Genomic DNA, 13,751 nt, shown 5'->3' with positions numbered 1-13,751 from the left:
GAATCCAGTCAGAAGATGATGGCAACTCCCACAGCCCTGCTCCCTGGAGTCGTTTTCTGGGGAGGGGGTTATCCCTCCCTCTGTAACTATCATCACTGCAGTGGGACAAACCTCCATCGTCATTCTTAGACCTTCCAACAGGAAACTAATTCATCGATTGGGACAGAGACCGCTCTTTCAAAACGGAAACTAGTTAGTTCCACCCTGGCCTCCGGGGTTAGATACAGATTAAAGCTCCCTCTACACCGTCCCCCCATCAAACACTCCCAGGACAGGGACAGCACGGGGTTAGATACAGAGTAAAGCTCCCTCTACACCATCCCCCCATCAAACACTCCCAGGGACAGGGACAGCACGGGGTTAGATACAGAGTAGAGCCCCCTCTACACTGTCCCCATCAAACACTCCCAGGGACAGGGACAGCACAGGGTTAGATACAGAGTAAAGCTCCCTCTACACCATCCCCCCATCAAACACTCCCAGGGACAGGGACAGCCCGGGGTTAGATACAGAGTAAAGCTCCCTCTACACTGTCCCCCCATCAAATACTCCCAGGACAGGGACAGCACGGGGTTAGATAGAGTAAAGCTCCTTCTACACTGTCCCCCATCAAACACTCCCAGGGACAGGGACAGCACGGGGTTAGATACAGAGTAAAGCCCCCTCTACACTGTCCCCCATCAAATACTCCCAGGGACAGGGACAGCCCGGGGTTAGATACAGAGTAAAGCTCCCTCTACACTGTCCCCCCATCAAATACTCCCCGGACAGGGACAGCACGGGGTTAGATAGAGTAAAGCTCCTTCTACACTGTCCCCCATCAAACACTCCCAGGGACAGGGACAGCACGGGGTTAGATACAGAGTAAAGCTCCCTCGACTCTTAAAACTAAAAAGTAGAGGTCTCCCCAAATTGTCCCCAAGCACTCCGGCGATAGGGAGAGTTCAGCCCTCCTCTTCCCCCATCTCCTTGCTGGATTCCCCACCCCGCACCTTATCTAGTACTCCTCGATCAGAACATCTCGACTGACTCTGCAGCCCACTGCCTTCCCCAATTCAGACCACAACAAAACCCTGCAACAAAAGACAAGCGACATCTTCCTCACCCCCCTCCCCTCCCCTCCCCCCCCCCGCTCCAGGACCCTGGGGTTTGTGACAGGTACCCTTCCACCGTCTTCCCCAAATATTCCCCTTTTACGAAACGGAGAGAAAAACCCTTCAGTGTTTAATGTTGCACAGAGCGCTGACACTGGGTATACAGTGGGAGGGGGGACACACTGTCAGGGGGATGTAGAGGGAGCCCTACACTGTATCTAACCCCCCCGTGCTGTCCCTGTCCCTGGGAGGGCTGGATGCTGACACTGGGTATAAGGTGGGAGGGGGGACACACTGTCAGGGGGATGTAGAGGGAGCCCTACACTGTATCTAACCCCCCCTGTGCTGTCCCTGTCCCTGGGAGCGCTGGATGCTGACACTGGGTATAAAGTGGGAGGGGGGACACACTGTCAGGGGGATGTAGAGGGAGCCCTACACTGTATCTAACCCCACCCCGTGCAGTCCCTGTCCCTGGGAGCGCTGGATGCTGATACTGGGTATAAAGTGGGAGGGGGACACACTGTCAGGGGAATGTAGAGGGAGCCCTACACTGTATCTAACCCCCCCGTGCTGTCCCTGTCCCTGGGAGCTGACACTGGAAACAACTGTGAATAGTAGCAGACATAGTGAACAATTAAAAAAAAAATTTATTGTACAAAGGAAAATTAAATTGGAAAAAGACAACAACATTTAGACAAACCCACCATCGGGGGCATTTCAGTCGATGTTCCCCTCTCATGTTTGCTGGTCATCCTCCCTCTCTCTCTCTCTCTCTCTCTATTCCTCTCCCTCTTGAACCCAGACACTTGCTGCATCTCACGTTGCTCTCTCCCTCTCTCCACGAGCGTTGGTCCAACAGGTCAGCATCTCTCTGTCTGCACCGCTGTAATCCAGAGGGGCCAGACCCCGAGGTAGGAATCTGACAGCGTCTACCGCATGCTGCTGCTGCTGCTGGGCTGTGAACTGCTCATGGCGGGGTGCTCCGGGCTGTGACGGTTCTACACACACACACAGACAACACAATCAGGTCACACAGCACTCCCCCCCCCGAGATCCTGGCTGCAGTATTCCCAACGCTTAGCTCCCCCCCCCGACACTCACCCACCCTGGGGAGTTTGTGGGCGCGATGCGGTCGCTGCTGAGCACCGTGGAGAGGGGGGGGGGGAGTTAGACTCTGGAGGGTCCTGTCCCACCAGTCCGGCCGTCCCCTGTGAGTGTCGCTCCCTCAAACAGGGTGGGACGGGAGTGAAGGTTCAGCCCCTTTGAGAGTGGTCCAGTTGGACAGGAAATGTGGGGGGGGGGGGGAAGAGAGAGAGAGAGAGAGGTCAGCTCCCCTTCTCCCCCAGGGATAAGGCACAACCCCAAGGCAGTGTCCCTGCGTCATGGGTCCACACGAAGCGATCCAGTCAGGGGAAACGGAAGGCCCCACAGGGTCAGCAGCACCGTCCCCACTCCCTGCCGTGACCCCCCCCCCCCCACCCCCACCATTCCAGTGCCTAACACCCCCCCTCCTGAGACCCGCCCCCCTCACCACCCCGGTCCCTGACACACCCCCTCCTGTGACCCCCCCCCCACCCCCTCACCACCCCGGTCCCTGACACACCCCCTCCTGTGACCCCCCCCCCTCACCACCCCAGTCCCTGACACACCCCCTCCTGTGACCCCCCCCTCACCACCCCGGTCCCTGACACACCCCCTCCTGTGACCCCCCCTCACCCCACCCCGGTCCCTGTCGGACTGACACTGGCCTCCTCACCTTCTTCTTTTTCTTCTCTTTCTTTTTCTTCTTCCGGTCAGGATCATCGTCCTTTTTTTTCTTCTTCTTCTTGTGATCGGAGTCAGAGGGTGTTTCTGAGGGGGGGGGGGGGAGAAGGGAGAACAAGGTCAAAATCAAATACACTAGCTCAATGGACACAGGACAGACTCCTCCAATATCCCACAATCCATCTCCCACTCCCCATGGACACAGGACAGACTCCTCCAGTATCCCACAATCCATCCCCCACTCCCCATGGACACAGGACAGACTCCCCCAGTATCCCACAATCCATCTCCCACTCCCCATGGACACAGGACAGACTCCTCCAGTATCCCACAATCCATCCCCCACTCCCCATGGACACAGGACAGACTCCCCCAGTATCCCACAATCCATCTCCCACTCCCCATGGACACAGGACAGACTCCCCCAGTATCCCACAATCCATCTCCCACTCCCCATGGACACAGGACAGACTCCCCCAGTATCCCACAATCCATCTCCCCATGGACACAGGGCAGACTCCCCCAGTATCCCACAATCCATCCCCCACTCTCCATGGACACAGGACAGACTCCCCCAGTATCCCACAATCCATCTCCCCACTCCCCATGGACACAGGGCAGACTCCTCCAGTATCCCACACCATTCCCCCACTCCGCATGGACACAGGGCAGACTCCCCCAGTATCCCACACCATCCCCCACTCCCCATGGACACAGGGCAGACTCCCCCAGTATCCCACAATCCATCTCCCCATGGACACAGGACAGACTCCTCCAGTATCCCACACCATCTCCCCATGGACACAGGACAGACTCCCCCAGTATCCCACAATCCATCCCCCCATGGACACAGGACAGACTCCTCCAGTATCCCACACCATCCCCCACTCCCCATGGACACAGGACAGACTCCCCCAGTATCCCACAATCCATCTCCCCATGGACACAGGACAGACTACCCCAGTATCCCACAATCCATCTCCCCATGGACACAGGACAGACTCCCCCAGTATCCCACAATCCATCCCCCCATGGACACAGGACAGACTCCTCCAGTATCCCACAATCCATCTCTCCATGGACACAGGACAGACTCCCCCAGTATTCCACAATCCATCTCCCCGCTCCCCATGGACACAGGACAGACTCCCCCAGTATCCCACAATCCATCTCCCCGCTCCCCATGGACACAGGACAGACTCCCCCTGTATCCCAAAATCCATCTCCCCGCTCCCCATGGACACAGGACAGACTCCCCCAGTATCCCACAATCCATCTCCCACTCCCCATGGACACAGGACAGACTCCCCCAGTATCCCACAATCCATCTCCCACTCCCCATGGACACAGGACAGACTCCCCCAGTATCCCACAATCCATCTCCCACTCCCCATGGACACAGGACAGACTCCTCCAGTATCCCACAATCCATCCCCCACTCCCCATGGACACAGGACAGACTCCCCCAGTATCCCACAATCCATCTCCCACTCCCCATGGACACAGGACAGACTCCCCCAGTATCCCACAATCCATCTCCCACTCCCCATGGACACAGGACAGACTCCCCCAGTATCCCACAATCCATCTCCCCATGGACACAGGGCAGACTCCCCCAGTATCCCACAATCCATCCCCCACTCTCCATGGACACAGGACAGACTCCCCCAGTATCCCACAATCCATCTCCCCACTCCCCATGGACACAGGACAGACTCCCCCAGTATCCCACAATCCATCTCCCCACTCCGCATGGACACAGGGCAGACTCCTCCAGTATCCCACACCATTCCCCCACTCCCCATGGACACAGGGCAGACTCCCCCAGTATCCCACACCATCCCCCCACTCCCCATGGACACAGGACAGACTCCCCCAGTATCCCACACCATCCCCCCACTCCCCATGGCCTAGAATGATTCCGAACTGATCAGGGTGGAGATTCCTGACAGCCTGCCTGTCTGAATCTGGGGGTGGGCAAATCCGAGAGAGGACAAGCAGCACGTGTGGCAATCTCAGCCCACGACTTTGCAGTCATCATAAAACAACAGCTAGGGCCTGGCTACTGCAGAATTTCAAATGTTCAAGGAAGGATGTGTGAGTATAATCACAACAACTAAACAGCAGTTAGCTCAGCTCCTGGCACAGGGAGGTTTCCACAGTCAGGTCAAAACTCAACCACACAGATTAACTGAGGAAACCCGGTGTGATGTGTAATTAACCTGCAGGAACATCGCGGTGAGATAACGAGAGGGGATCAATTCAGGGCAATGCTGGTGGTGTCGTGGTGTACGTGGACGTCCAGGAGGCACCTGATACAATGCCTCAAAAGGTGGAGAGAACAACAAGGGAGAAGGGGTGGCTCAGTGGTTAGCCCTGCTGCCTCACAGCACCAGGAACACAGGTTCGTCTGCACCCCTCCCGGGCATCTGTCTGTGTGGAGTTTGCACATTCTTCACCCCTTGTCTGTGTGGGTTCCCTCTCTCTCAGTCCAAACGTGGGCAGCTTAGGGTGGATTGGCCGTGGGAAATGTACAGCAGGGGAGTGGGTCTGTGTGGGATGGTTTTCAGAGGGGCGGTGCAGACTGTTTCCACAGCAAAAACGTTATAAGGAGACTTTTGTTTCTTTCTCCACTAGAGTGTAGAAGGTTGACAGGTGACCTTACCGAAATACAAGGACTACTGATAGGGTGCCTTTTTCACTAGGGTTGGGTGATTATGAGATTAGGTGCATATTTAAGATGAGAGGAGAAAGATTTAAGAAAAAGATGAGATGCAATTTTTTTTTAAATTAAAGGGTGGTTCGTATGCAGATTGAACTGCCAGTGGTGTTCCACAGGGGTCAGTGCTGGGGCCACTGTTGTTTGTGATATACATAAATAATCTGGAAGAGGGCACTGTTGGTATGATCAGCAAGTTTGCAGATGGCGCGAAGATTGGGGGAGTAGCAGAAAGCATAAGGGACTGTCAGAGAATACAGGAGGGTATAGATAGATTAGAGTTGGGCAGAAAAGTGGCAGATGGCTTTCAATCCAGACAAATGTGAGGTGATGCATTTAGGCAAGTCTAATTCTGCAGCGAATTATACAATGAACAGAAGAGCCTTGGGGAAACGTTGATGAACAGAGAGATCTGGGAGTTCAGGTCCATTGTACCCTGAAGGTTGCTGCACAGGTGGATAGAGTGGTTAAGAAGGCATATAGCATGCTTGCATTCATCGGACGGGGTATTGGGTATAAGAGCTGGCAGGTCATGTTAAAATTGTACAAGACTTTGGTTTGGCCGCATTTAGAATACTGTGTACAGTTCTGGGCGCCACATTCCCAAAAGGATGTGGACACTTTGGAGAGGGTGCGGAGAAGGTTTACGAGGATGTTGCCTGGTATGGAAGGTGCTAGCTATGAAGAGAGGTTGCGTAGGTGAGGTTTATTTTCACTAGAAAAAAGGAGCTTGAGGGGGGACCCTGATTGAGGTTTACAAAATCCTGAAGGGTATAGACAGGATGGATAGAGACAAGCTTTTTCCCAGGGTGAAGGATTCAATAACGGGAGGTCACGCTTTCAAGGTGAGAGGTGGAAAGTTTAAGGGGGCTACACGCGGTAAGTACTTCCCACACAGAGGGTGGTGGGTGTTTGGAACGCGTTGCCAGCAGAGGTGGTAGAGGCAGGCACGGGAGATTCATTTAAGCTGCGTCTGGACAGATGCATGAGTGGGTGGGGAGCAGATGCTTAGGAAGTGACCGACAGGTTTAGACGGTACCTGTGGATCAGCTCAGGCTTGGGAGGGCCGAAGGGCCTGTCCCTGGGCTGTGAAATTTTCTTTGTTCTTAGGAAAGGGGTAGGTGTGAATACAGTTACAACGTTTCAAAGCCACCTGGAGAAGTTTGTGAGGAGATGATTTTTGGAGGGATATTAGCCAAGGTGGGACCAGTTTAGTTTGGGCTCATGGTCAGCACACACTGGTTGGGCCGAAGGGTCTGTCTCGGAGGGATTCTATTCTATGAACTCTTGAGCCTGTCAGCAGACATTTTCCAATACCACTTGTGTCTGTTTTAAAATAAAAAAGAACAGCAAAAGATTCTTTTTTCGCAAGACCTGCAAATGTTTAGGCCTCGTTTGACCTGCGTGTGCAGAGGAATAAATAGGATCCAGGACAGTGGGGGAAAGGGGATTAGGATGGCATTGGTAGCTGGGACACGTGTGGAAGGGGTGAGGGGACGCTGAGAGCCCAGGGGGCATGGGGAAAACCATGCCCAGGCACGTTTCAGAGTTAGCGCGTGTACATTGTCACCCACCAGTGGCAGGTTCCAGCAGATGCCACCATATTACGGCCAGATAATGGTCACCTGGCTTTAACAGAATGACGCGGTTGGGAGAACCCAGTCAATTGATGCCTGGCCTGCTGGAATTTATCTGAGAAGGCCGGGCCATGCCTGCATCCACTGCAGGATCGACCAAACCTGAGGTGATCATATTGAAATGCTAAGGATCCCGTCAGGTCCCATCGGAATGGATGCTCGGAGGACTTGCCTCCTTGTGGAAGTAGCTAGAATTACGGCACAGCTTAAAAATAACGGATCTCTCATCTACAGTCAATTCAATTCACTCCACGTGATATAAAGAACCTTGGAGACACTGGCTACTGCACAGGCTATGACGACATTCTCACAACAGTACTGAAGATTGGCTAGGGGAGCAGCAAGTTCTGGAGCACAATCTGTTCCAGTCCGGTTCCAACACTGGAATCTACCCGACAATGGGGACAGTTGGCCCGGTGTGTCCCGTATATAAAAAGCAGGACAAATCCAACCCGCCCCGTCAGTCTCCTCTCAGTAACATGATGGAAGGGGACATCGACACTGCTCCCAGTCAGCACCAGCTCAGCAATAACCTGCTCAGTGAGGCCCAGTCCAGGCCCCCCCAGGCCCCACTCAGCTCCTGACCCCATTCCAGCCTTGGGTCACACACACACGGACACACACACACGGACAAAAGGGCGGGATTCCAGAGGGGAGGGGGAGAGAGGGACAGCCCTTGACATCAAGGCTGCCTTCCACCGAGTGTGGGGCGTCAGGGAGCCCTGGCAAAACTGGTATCGGGGGGCAAACTCTCCGCTGGGTAGAGTCACACCGGGCACACACAGGAGGATGGTCGGGGTTGTTGGGGGGTCAGACATCTCAGCTCCAGGACATCTCTGCAGGGGTTCCTCAGGGAAGTGTCCTAGGCCCCAACCATCTTCAGCTGCTTCATCGATGACCTTCCCTCCATCGTGAGGTCAGAAGTGGGGGATGGTCACCAACGATCACACAACGTGCAGCAATTTTTGAGAATCCTCATATACTGAGTCACTCACAATGGGTTGGCACAGAAACAACGGGCTATCATCATTCTACAGCAACTACTGTACCTGCCTATGGGGCAGGGATGAATGTATCCCACAAGCCACTTCCCACCTGACGCCAATGGGATGACTCCTCCTGTATCCCACAAGCCACTTCCCACCTGACGCCAATGGGAGGACTCCTCCTGTAACCCACAAGCCACTTCCCACCTGACGCCAATGGGATGACTCCTCCTGTATCCCACAAGCCACTTCCCACCTGACGCCAATGGGATGACTCCTCCTGTATCCCACAAGCCACTTCCCACCTGACGCCAATGGGAGGACTCCTCCCGTACCCCACAAGCCACTTCCCACCTGACGCCAATGGGATGACTCCTCCCGTACCCCACAAGCCACTTCCCACCTGACGCCAATGGGATGACTCCTCCCGTACCCCACAAGCCACTTCCCACCTGACGCCAATGGGATGACTCCTCCCGTATCCCACAAGCCACTTCCCACCTGACGCCAATGGGATGACTCCTCCCGTACCCCGCAAGCCACTTCCCACCTGACGCCAATGGGATGACTCCTCCCGTACCCCGCAAGCCACTTCCCACCTGACGCCAATGGGATGACTCCTCCCGTACCCCGCAAGCCACTTCCCACCTGACGCCAATGGGATGACTCCTCCCGTACCCCGCAAGCCACTTCCCACCTGACGCCAATGGGATGACTCCTCCCGTACCCCGCAAGCCACTTCCCACCTGACGCCAATGGGATGACTCCTCCCGTACCCCGCAAGCCACTTCCCACCTGACGCCAATGGGATGACTCCTCCCGTACCCCGCAAGCCACTTCCCACCTGACGCCAATGGGATGACTCCTCCCGTACCCCGCAAGCCACTTCCCACCTGACGCCAATGGGATGACTCCTCCCGTACCCCGCAAGCCACTTCCCACCTGACGCCAATGGGATGACTCCTCCCGTACCCCGCAAGCCACTTCCCACCTGACGCCAATGGGATGACTCCTCCCGTACCCCGCAAGCCACTTCCCACCTGACGCCAATGGGATGACTCCTCCCGTACCCCGCAAGCCACTTCCCACCTGACGCCAATGGGATGACTCCTCCCGTACCCCGCAAGCCACTTCCCACCTGACGCCAATGGGATGACTCCTCCCGTACCCCGCAAGCCACTTCCCACCTGACGCCAATGGGATGACTCCTCCCGTACCCCGCAAGCCACTTCCCACCTGACGCCAATGGGATGACTCCTCCCGTACCCCGCAAGCCACTTCCCACCTGACGCCAATGGGATGACTCCTCCCGTACCCCGCAAGCCACTTCCCACCTGACGCCAATGGGATGACTCCTCCCGTACCCCGCAAGCCACTTCCCACCTGACGCCAATGGGATGACTCCTCCCGTACCCCGCAAGCCACTTCCCACCTGACGCCAATGGGATGACTCCTCCCGTACCCCGCAAGCCACTTCCCACCTGACGCCAATGGGATGACTCCTCCCGTACCCCGCAAGCCACTTCCCACCTGACGCCAATGGGATGACTCCTCCCGTACCCCACAAGCCACTTCCCACCTGACGCCAATGGGAGGACACCTCCTGTATCCCACAAGCCATTGCCCAGTTACCTACCTGGTGGAACCGGGTCTTGAGTCCGGCTGTGTTTGTGTTTATGTTTGCTTTTCTTCTTTGGAGGCTGGATGTGCATCAGTCGGTATTGTTCGGGCAGCTGAAGGGGGACAGGAAAGGCAGTCAGGAGGGGAAAGGGACCGAAATAAACGTTGCTGGAGAAACTCAGCAGGTCTGGCCCCATCTGTTGGAGAGGGAAGGCACAGCTCTGAAGAAGGGGCACTGGACTCGAACCGTTAACTCTGCTTCCTCCCCACAGATGCTGTCAGACCTGCTGAGTTCCTCCAGCAGTTTGTGTATTTTTGTTGCACGTTTCCGGTATCCACGGTTCCTTGGTTAGTACGAGAGAGGAAAGAGACCCTGGCATCGAGAGGGGAGCAGCACCGAGGGTGGGGGAATCAGGAGAGGAACACACACACCCCCCCCACCCTGAGGAGCTGACAACGAAGAGGGACGGAGGTGGACGGACTGATAGATAAACAAAAGACTCACCCTGAGTGTACTAGGGAAGAGAAATGGAGACACATAGACATAACCCTGAGGGAGTAACACTGAACTGAGAGACACAGATACAGAGTGTCAGTGAACAGAGAGAAAAAGAGAGAGAGAGAGAGACATCCCGAGAGAGACAGTGAACAGAAAGTGAGTGAAAAAAATAGAGGAAGGCATACCCTGAGGGACTGACAGTGAACACAAACAGAATTAGAGAGAGAGAGAGAGAGAGAGAGAAACACACACTGTCTCAATAAACCCAGTCAGAGGAATGCACAGAAGGGGTAAAGTGAACACAGACAGACACTAGTCTTGGCATGGTGACGGTGAACAGCGGGAGACACAGAGTGACAGTGAACTTGGCGCGGTAATCACCGGGGGAAGACTGCGGTATGACCTCGCGGCGCTGGTGTTCCTTACCGGGCCGGTGTGCAGTCTGAAACCGGTCAGCAAGGTGCCAGTCAGAAGGTTAAAGGAGTTGCCGCAGATTGGTTGTTTGTCAATGAGAGAGCGCAGACTGCTGTTGTCTTGTGAACCAGGCATATCGATCATTCCTGCAGGAGAGACGGAGGGGAGAGTGAGGGCCCAGACTACAGTCGGATTAGCTTCGGTCAAAACTGCTGGACTCTAACGTCACAAACTCGGCCCTGAATCGCGGGCTGGTTAGCCTACTCTGATAGCCAGTTCCCAGGGTCAAATAGAGCCCATATTTACGAATTTGATGTGAATCAGGACATAGTAAATGCCAGATTTCAGTTGGCCAAACCTACATCTCTCCATAACATACCCGGCAGGTCTGGCAGGAAATTGCTCAGTTTATCTTTCACCTTCTTCCCACAGAATTTGTTATAAGCATGTTCCAGATTGTAGTGAGTAATGAGATTTGTGCTCCCAGTGAGGTCTGTTCCCCCTGCAAAACAAGTAAAAGCAAAACATTCAGAATTTTGAGTGAAACTCTGGTCAATTCTGCACACAGAAACGATCAAACGCAAACTACTGCAATGGGGCGATACAGTCAGTAACACAGGGCTCTGGGGGGAGATGGGTTACTGAGTGACAGTGTGAGGGAGCTGGATTAACATCAGGAGAGATACAGTCAGTAACACAGGGCACTGGGGGGTGAGAGGGGTTACTGAGTGACAGTGTGAGGGAGCTGGATTAACATCAGGAGAGATACAGTCAGTAACACAGGGCGCTGGGTGGGGAGAGGGGTTACTGAGTGACAGTGTGAGGGAGCTGGATTAACATCAGGAGAGATACAGTCAGTAACACAGGGCGCTGGGGGGGAGAGGGGTTACTGAGTGACAGTGTGAGGGAGCTGGATTAACATCAGGAGAGATACAGTCAGTAACACAGGGCACTGGGGGGTGAGAGGGGTTAGTGAGTGACAGTGTGAGGGAGCTGGATTAACATCAGGAGAGATACAGTCAGTAACACAGGGCACTGGGGGGAGAGGGGTTACTGAGTGACAGTGTGTGGGAGCTGGATTAACATCAGGAGAGATACAGTCAGTAACACAGGGCGCTGGGGGGAGAGGGGTTACTGAGTGACAGTGTGAGGGAGCTGGATTAACATCAGGAGAGATACAGTCAGTAACACAGGGCGCTGGGGGGGGGAGGGGTTACTGAGTGACAGTGTGAGGGAGCTGGATTAACATCAGGAGAGATACAGTCAGTAACACAGGGCGCTGGGGGGGGGGAGAGGGGTTACTGAGTGACAGTGTGAGGAAGCTGGATTAACATCAGGAGAGATACAGTCAGTAACACAGGGCACTGGGGGGAGAGGGGTTACTGAGTGACAGTGTGAGGGAGCTGGATTAACATCAGGAGAGATACAGTCAGTAACACAGGGCGCTGGGGGGGAGAGGGGTTACTGAGTGACAGTGTGAGGGAGCTGGATTAACATCAGGAGAGATACAGTCAGTAACACAGGGCCCTGGGGGGGGGGAAGAGGGGTTACTGAGTGACAGTGTGAGGGAGCTGGATTAACATCAGGAGAGATACAGTCAGTAACACAGGGCACTGGGGGGAGAGGGGTTACTGAGTGACAGTGTGAGGGAGCTGGATTAACATCAGGTGTGATACAGTCAGTAACACAGGGCACTGGGGGGAGAGGGGTTACTGAGTGACAGTGTGAGGGAGCTGGATTAACATCAGGAGAGATACAGTCAGTAACACAGGGCGCTGGGGGGGAGAGGGGTTACTGAGTGACAGTGTGAGGGAGCTGGATTAACATCAGGTGTGATACAGTCAGTAACACAGGGCGCTGGGGGGAGAGGGGTTACTGAGTGACAGTGTGAGGGAGCTGGATTAACATCAGGAGAGATACAGTCAGTAACTCAGGGCGCTGGGGGGAGAGGGGTTACTGAGTGACAGTGTGAGGGAGCTGGATTAACACCAGGGGAGATACAGTCAGTAACACAGGGCGCTGGGGGGTGAATGGGGTTGTGTTGTGACACTTCCTCCCAGTGTTAGAAAGGTGCCATCCAATTGGCTCAACAGCCCGAGCGCAGCCCCTCCATTGGCCCTGCTCCCAACAAAGGGCGATGCTCCCATTGGCTGAGTGACCACACCGCCGCCCTCTGATTGGCCGGCGTACCAACAGAGTCCGGTCCGCCCAGCCGAGCCCTTCCATTGGCCAGGCGCCCACGAGCGTCCCACCCCCCCTCTCCCTCCCAATTGGCCGAGCGCTCAGAGCAGAATCATTCCCATTGGCCGAGCGCCCTTCACTCCGGAGCCCTCCCATTGGCCCGGCCACCCGCCCATCGGGCCTCCGTTACCTGGCAACTCCCTCATGATGTAGAAGGGCTCGTGGAGGACCCCGCCCCCGGCCCCGCCCGTTTTCCGAAGCGGGTCGTCCATCCCCGCGGCGGCCGGTGGCGGGCCCGGCCCAGGCCCCGGCCCCGCGCTCGGGCCCCCTCCAGGTACCGACACCGTCTGTTGCTTAGCGAACGAGCTCATGGCCGGCGAGGTGGTGCCCAACAGTGATGAGTCGCTCTGCGAGAAGAGAGTGTTCATGGCGTCCATGGCACCTCCCGGTCGAAAGACAACCACCACCGTCGGGCTCCGTCGCCTTATCGGTCCCCGGTCGCCATCTTTGTTTTTCTCCCTCTCACGTGACCACCCTGCGGGGCGGATGCGGCGTGTCGACGGACGTCCGCTTCGTCCTATCGGAGCGCGGCACCCACCCTTCCTCCCGCCCCCTGGCTGAATGGCGTCGCTCCTATCCAATTGGACCCCGGTAGCTTCCCTGCACGCACCTCGACCGACATTCGACCCATCCAATGCGGGAGTGGGCGGGTTCCCCGCCTGTCCAATGGGACGACGCGGGTTGGTCCCTCTCGTCGAATCAGGGTCGTGGGACGCGACGGCGGTGGGACCGTCCAATGACCAGCCGCGCCGGCGAGCACCCAATCGGAGACGCGGG

General features: G+C 55.8%; 2 protein-coding genes across 2 annotated transcripts; one reads left to right on the top strand and one right to left on the bottom strand.

The window, feature by feature from the left end:
* Positions 1 to 1,723: 1,723 nt before the first annotated feature.
* On the bottom strand, positions 1,724 to 13,440 carry med19b (mediator complex subunit 19b). Its single transcript, XM_060822271.1, has 6 exons — positions 13,105 to 13,440; positions 11,113 to 11,235; positions 10,746 to 10,879; positions 9,837 to 9,933; positions 2,851 to 2,945; positions 1,724 to 2,092 (listed from the first exon to the last, which is right to left on the bottom strand). The coding sequence occupies exons 1-6, from the start codon at positions 13,349 to 13,351 to the stop codon at positions 2,024 to 2,026; spliced, it is 765 nt and encodes a 254-aa protein (XP_060678254.1). The 5' UTR covers positions 13,352 to 13,440; the 3' UTR covers positions 1,724 to 2,023.
* On the top strand, positions 2,011 to 7,009 carry LOC132808831 (uncharacterized). Its single transcript, XM_060822270.1, has 2 exons — positions 2,011 to 2,092; positions 2,851 to 7,009. Exon 2 carries the CDS (start codon positions 3,054 to 3,056, stop codon positions 4,770 to 4,772), a length of 1,719 nt encoding a protein of 572 aa, XP_060678253.1. The 5' UTR covers positions 2,011 to 2,092; positions 2,851 to 3,053; the 3' UTR covers positions 4,773 to 7,009.
* Positions 13,441 to 13,751: the final 311 nt, after the last annotated feature.

Source organism: Hemiscyllium ocellatum (assembly GCF_020745735.1).
Source record: "Hemiscyllium ocellatum isolate sHemOce1 chromosome 40 unlocalized genomic scaffold, sHemOce1.pat.X.cur. SUPER_40_unloc_4, whole genome shotgun sequence".
NCBI lineage: Eukaryota > Metazoa > Chordata > Chondrichthyes > Orectolobiformes > Hemiscylliidae > Hemiscyllium > Hemiscyllium ocellatum.
Note: the sequence above shows the minus strand (reverse complement) of the source record. Positions and strands in the feature narration are given on the sequence as shown.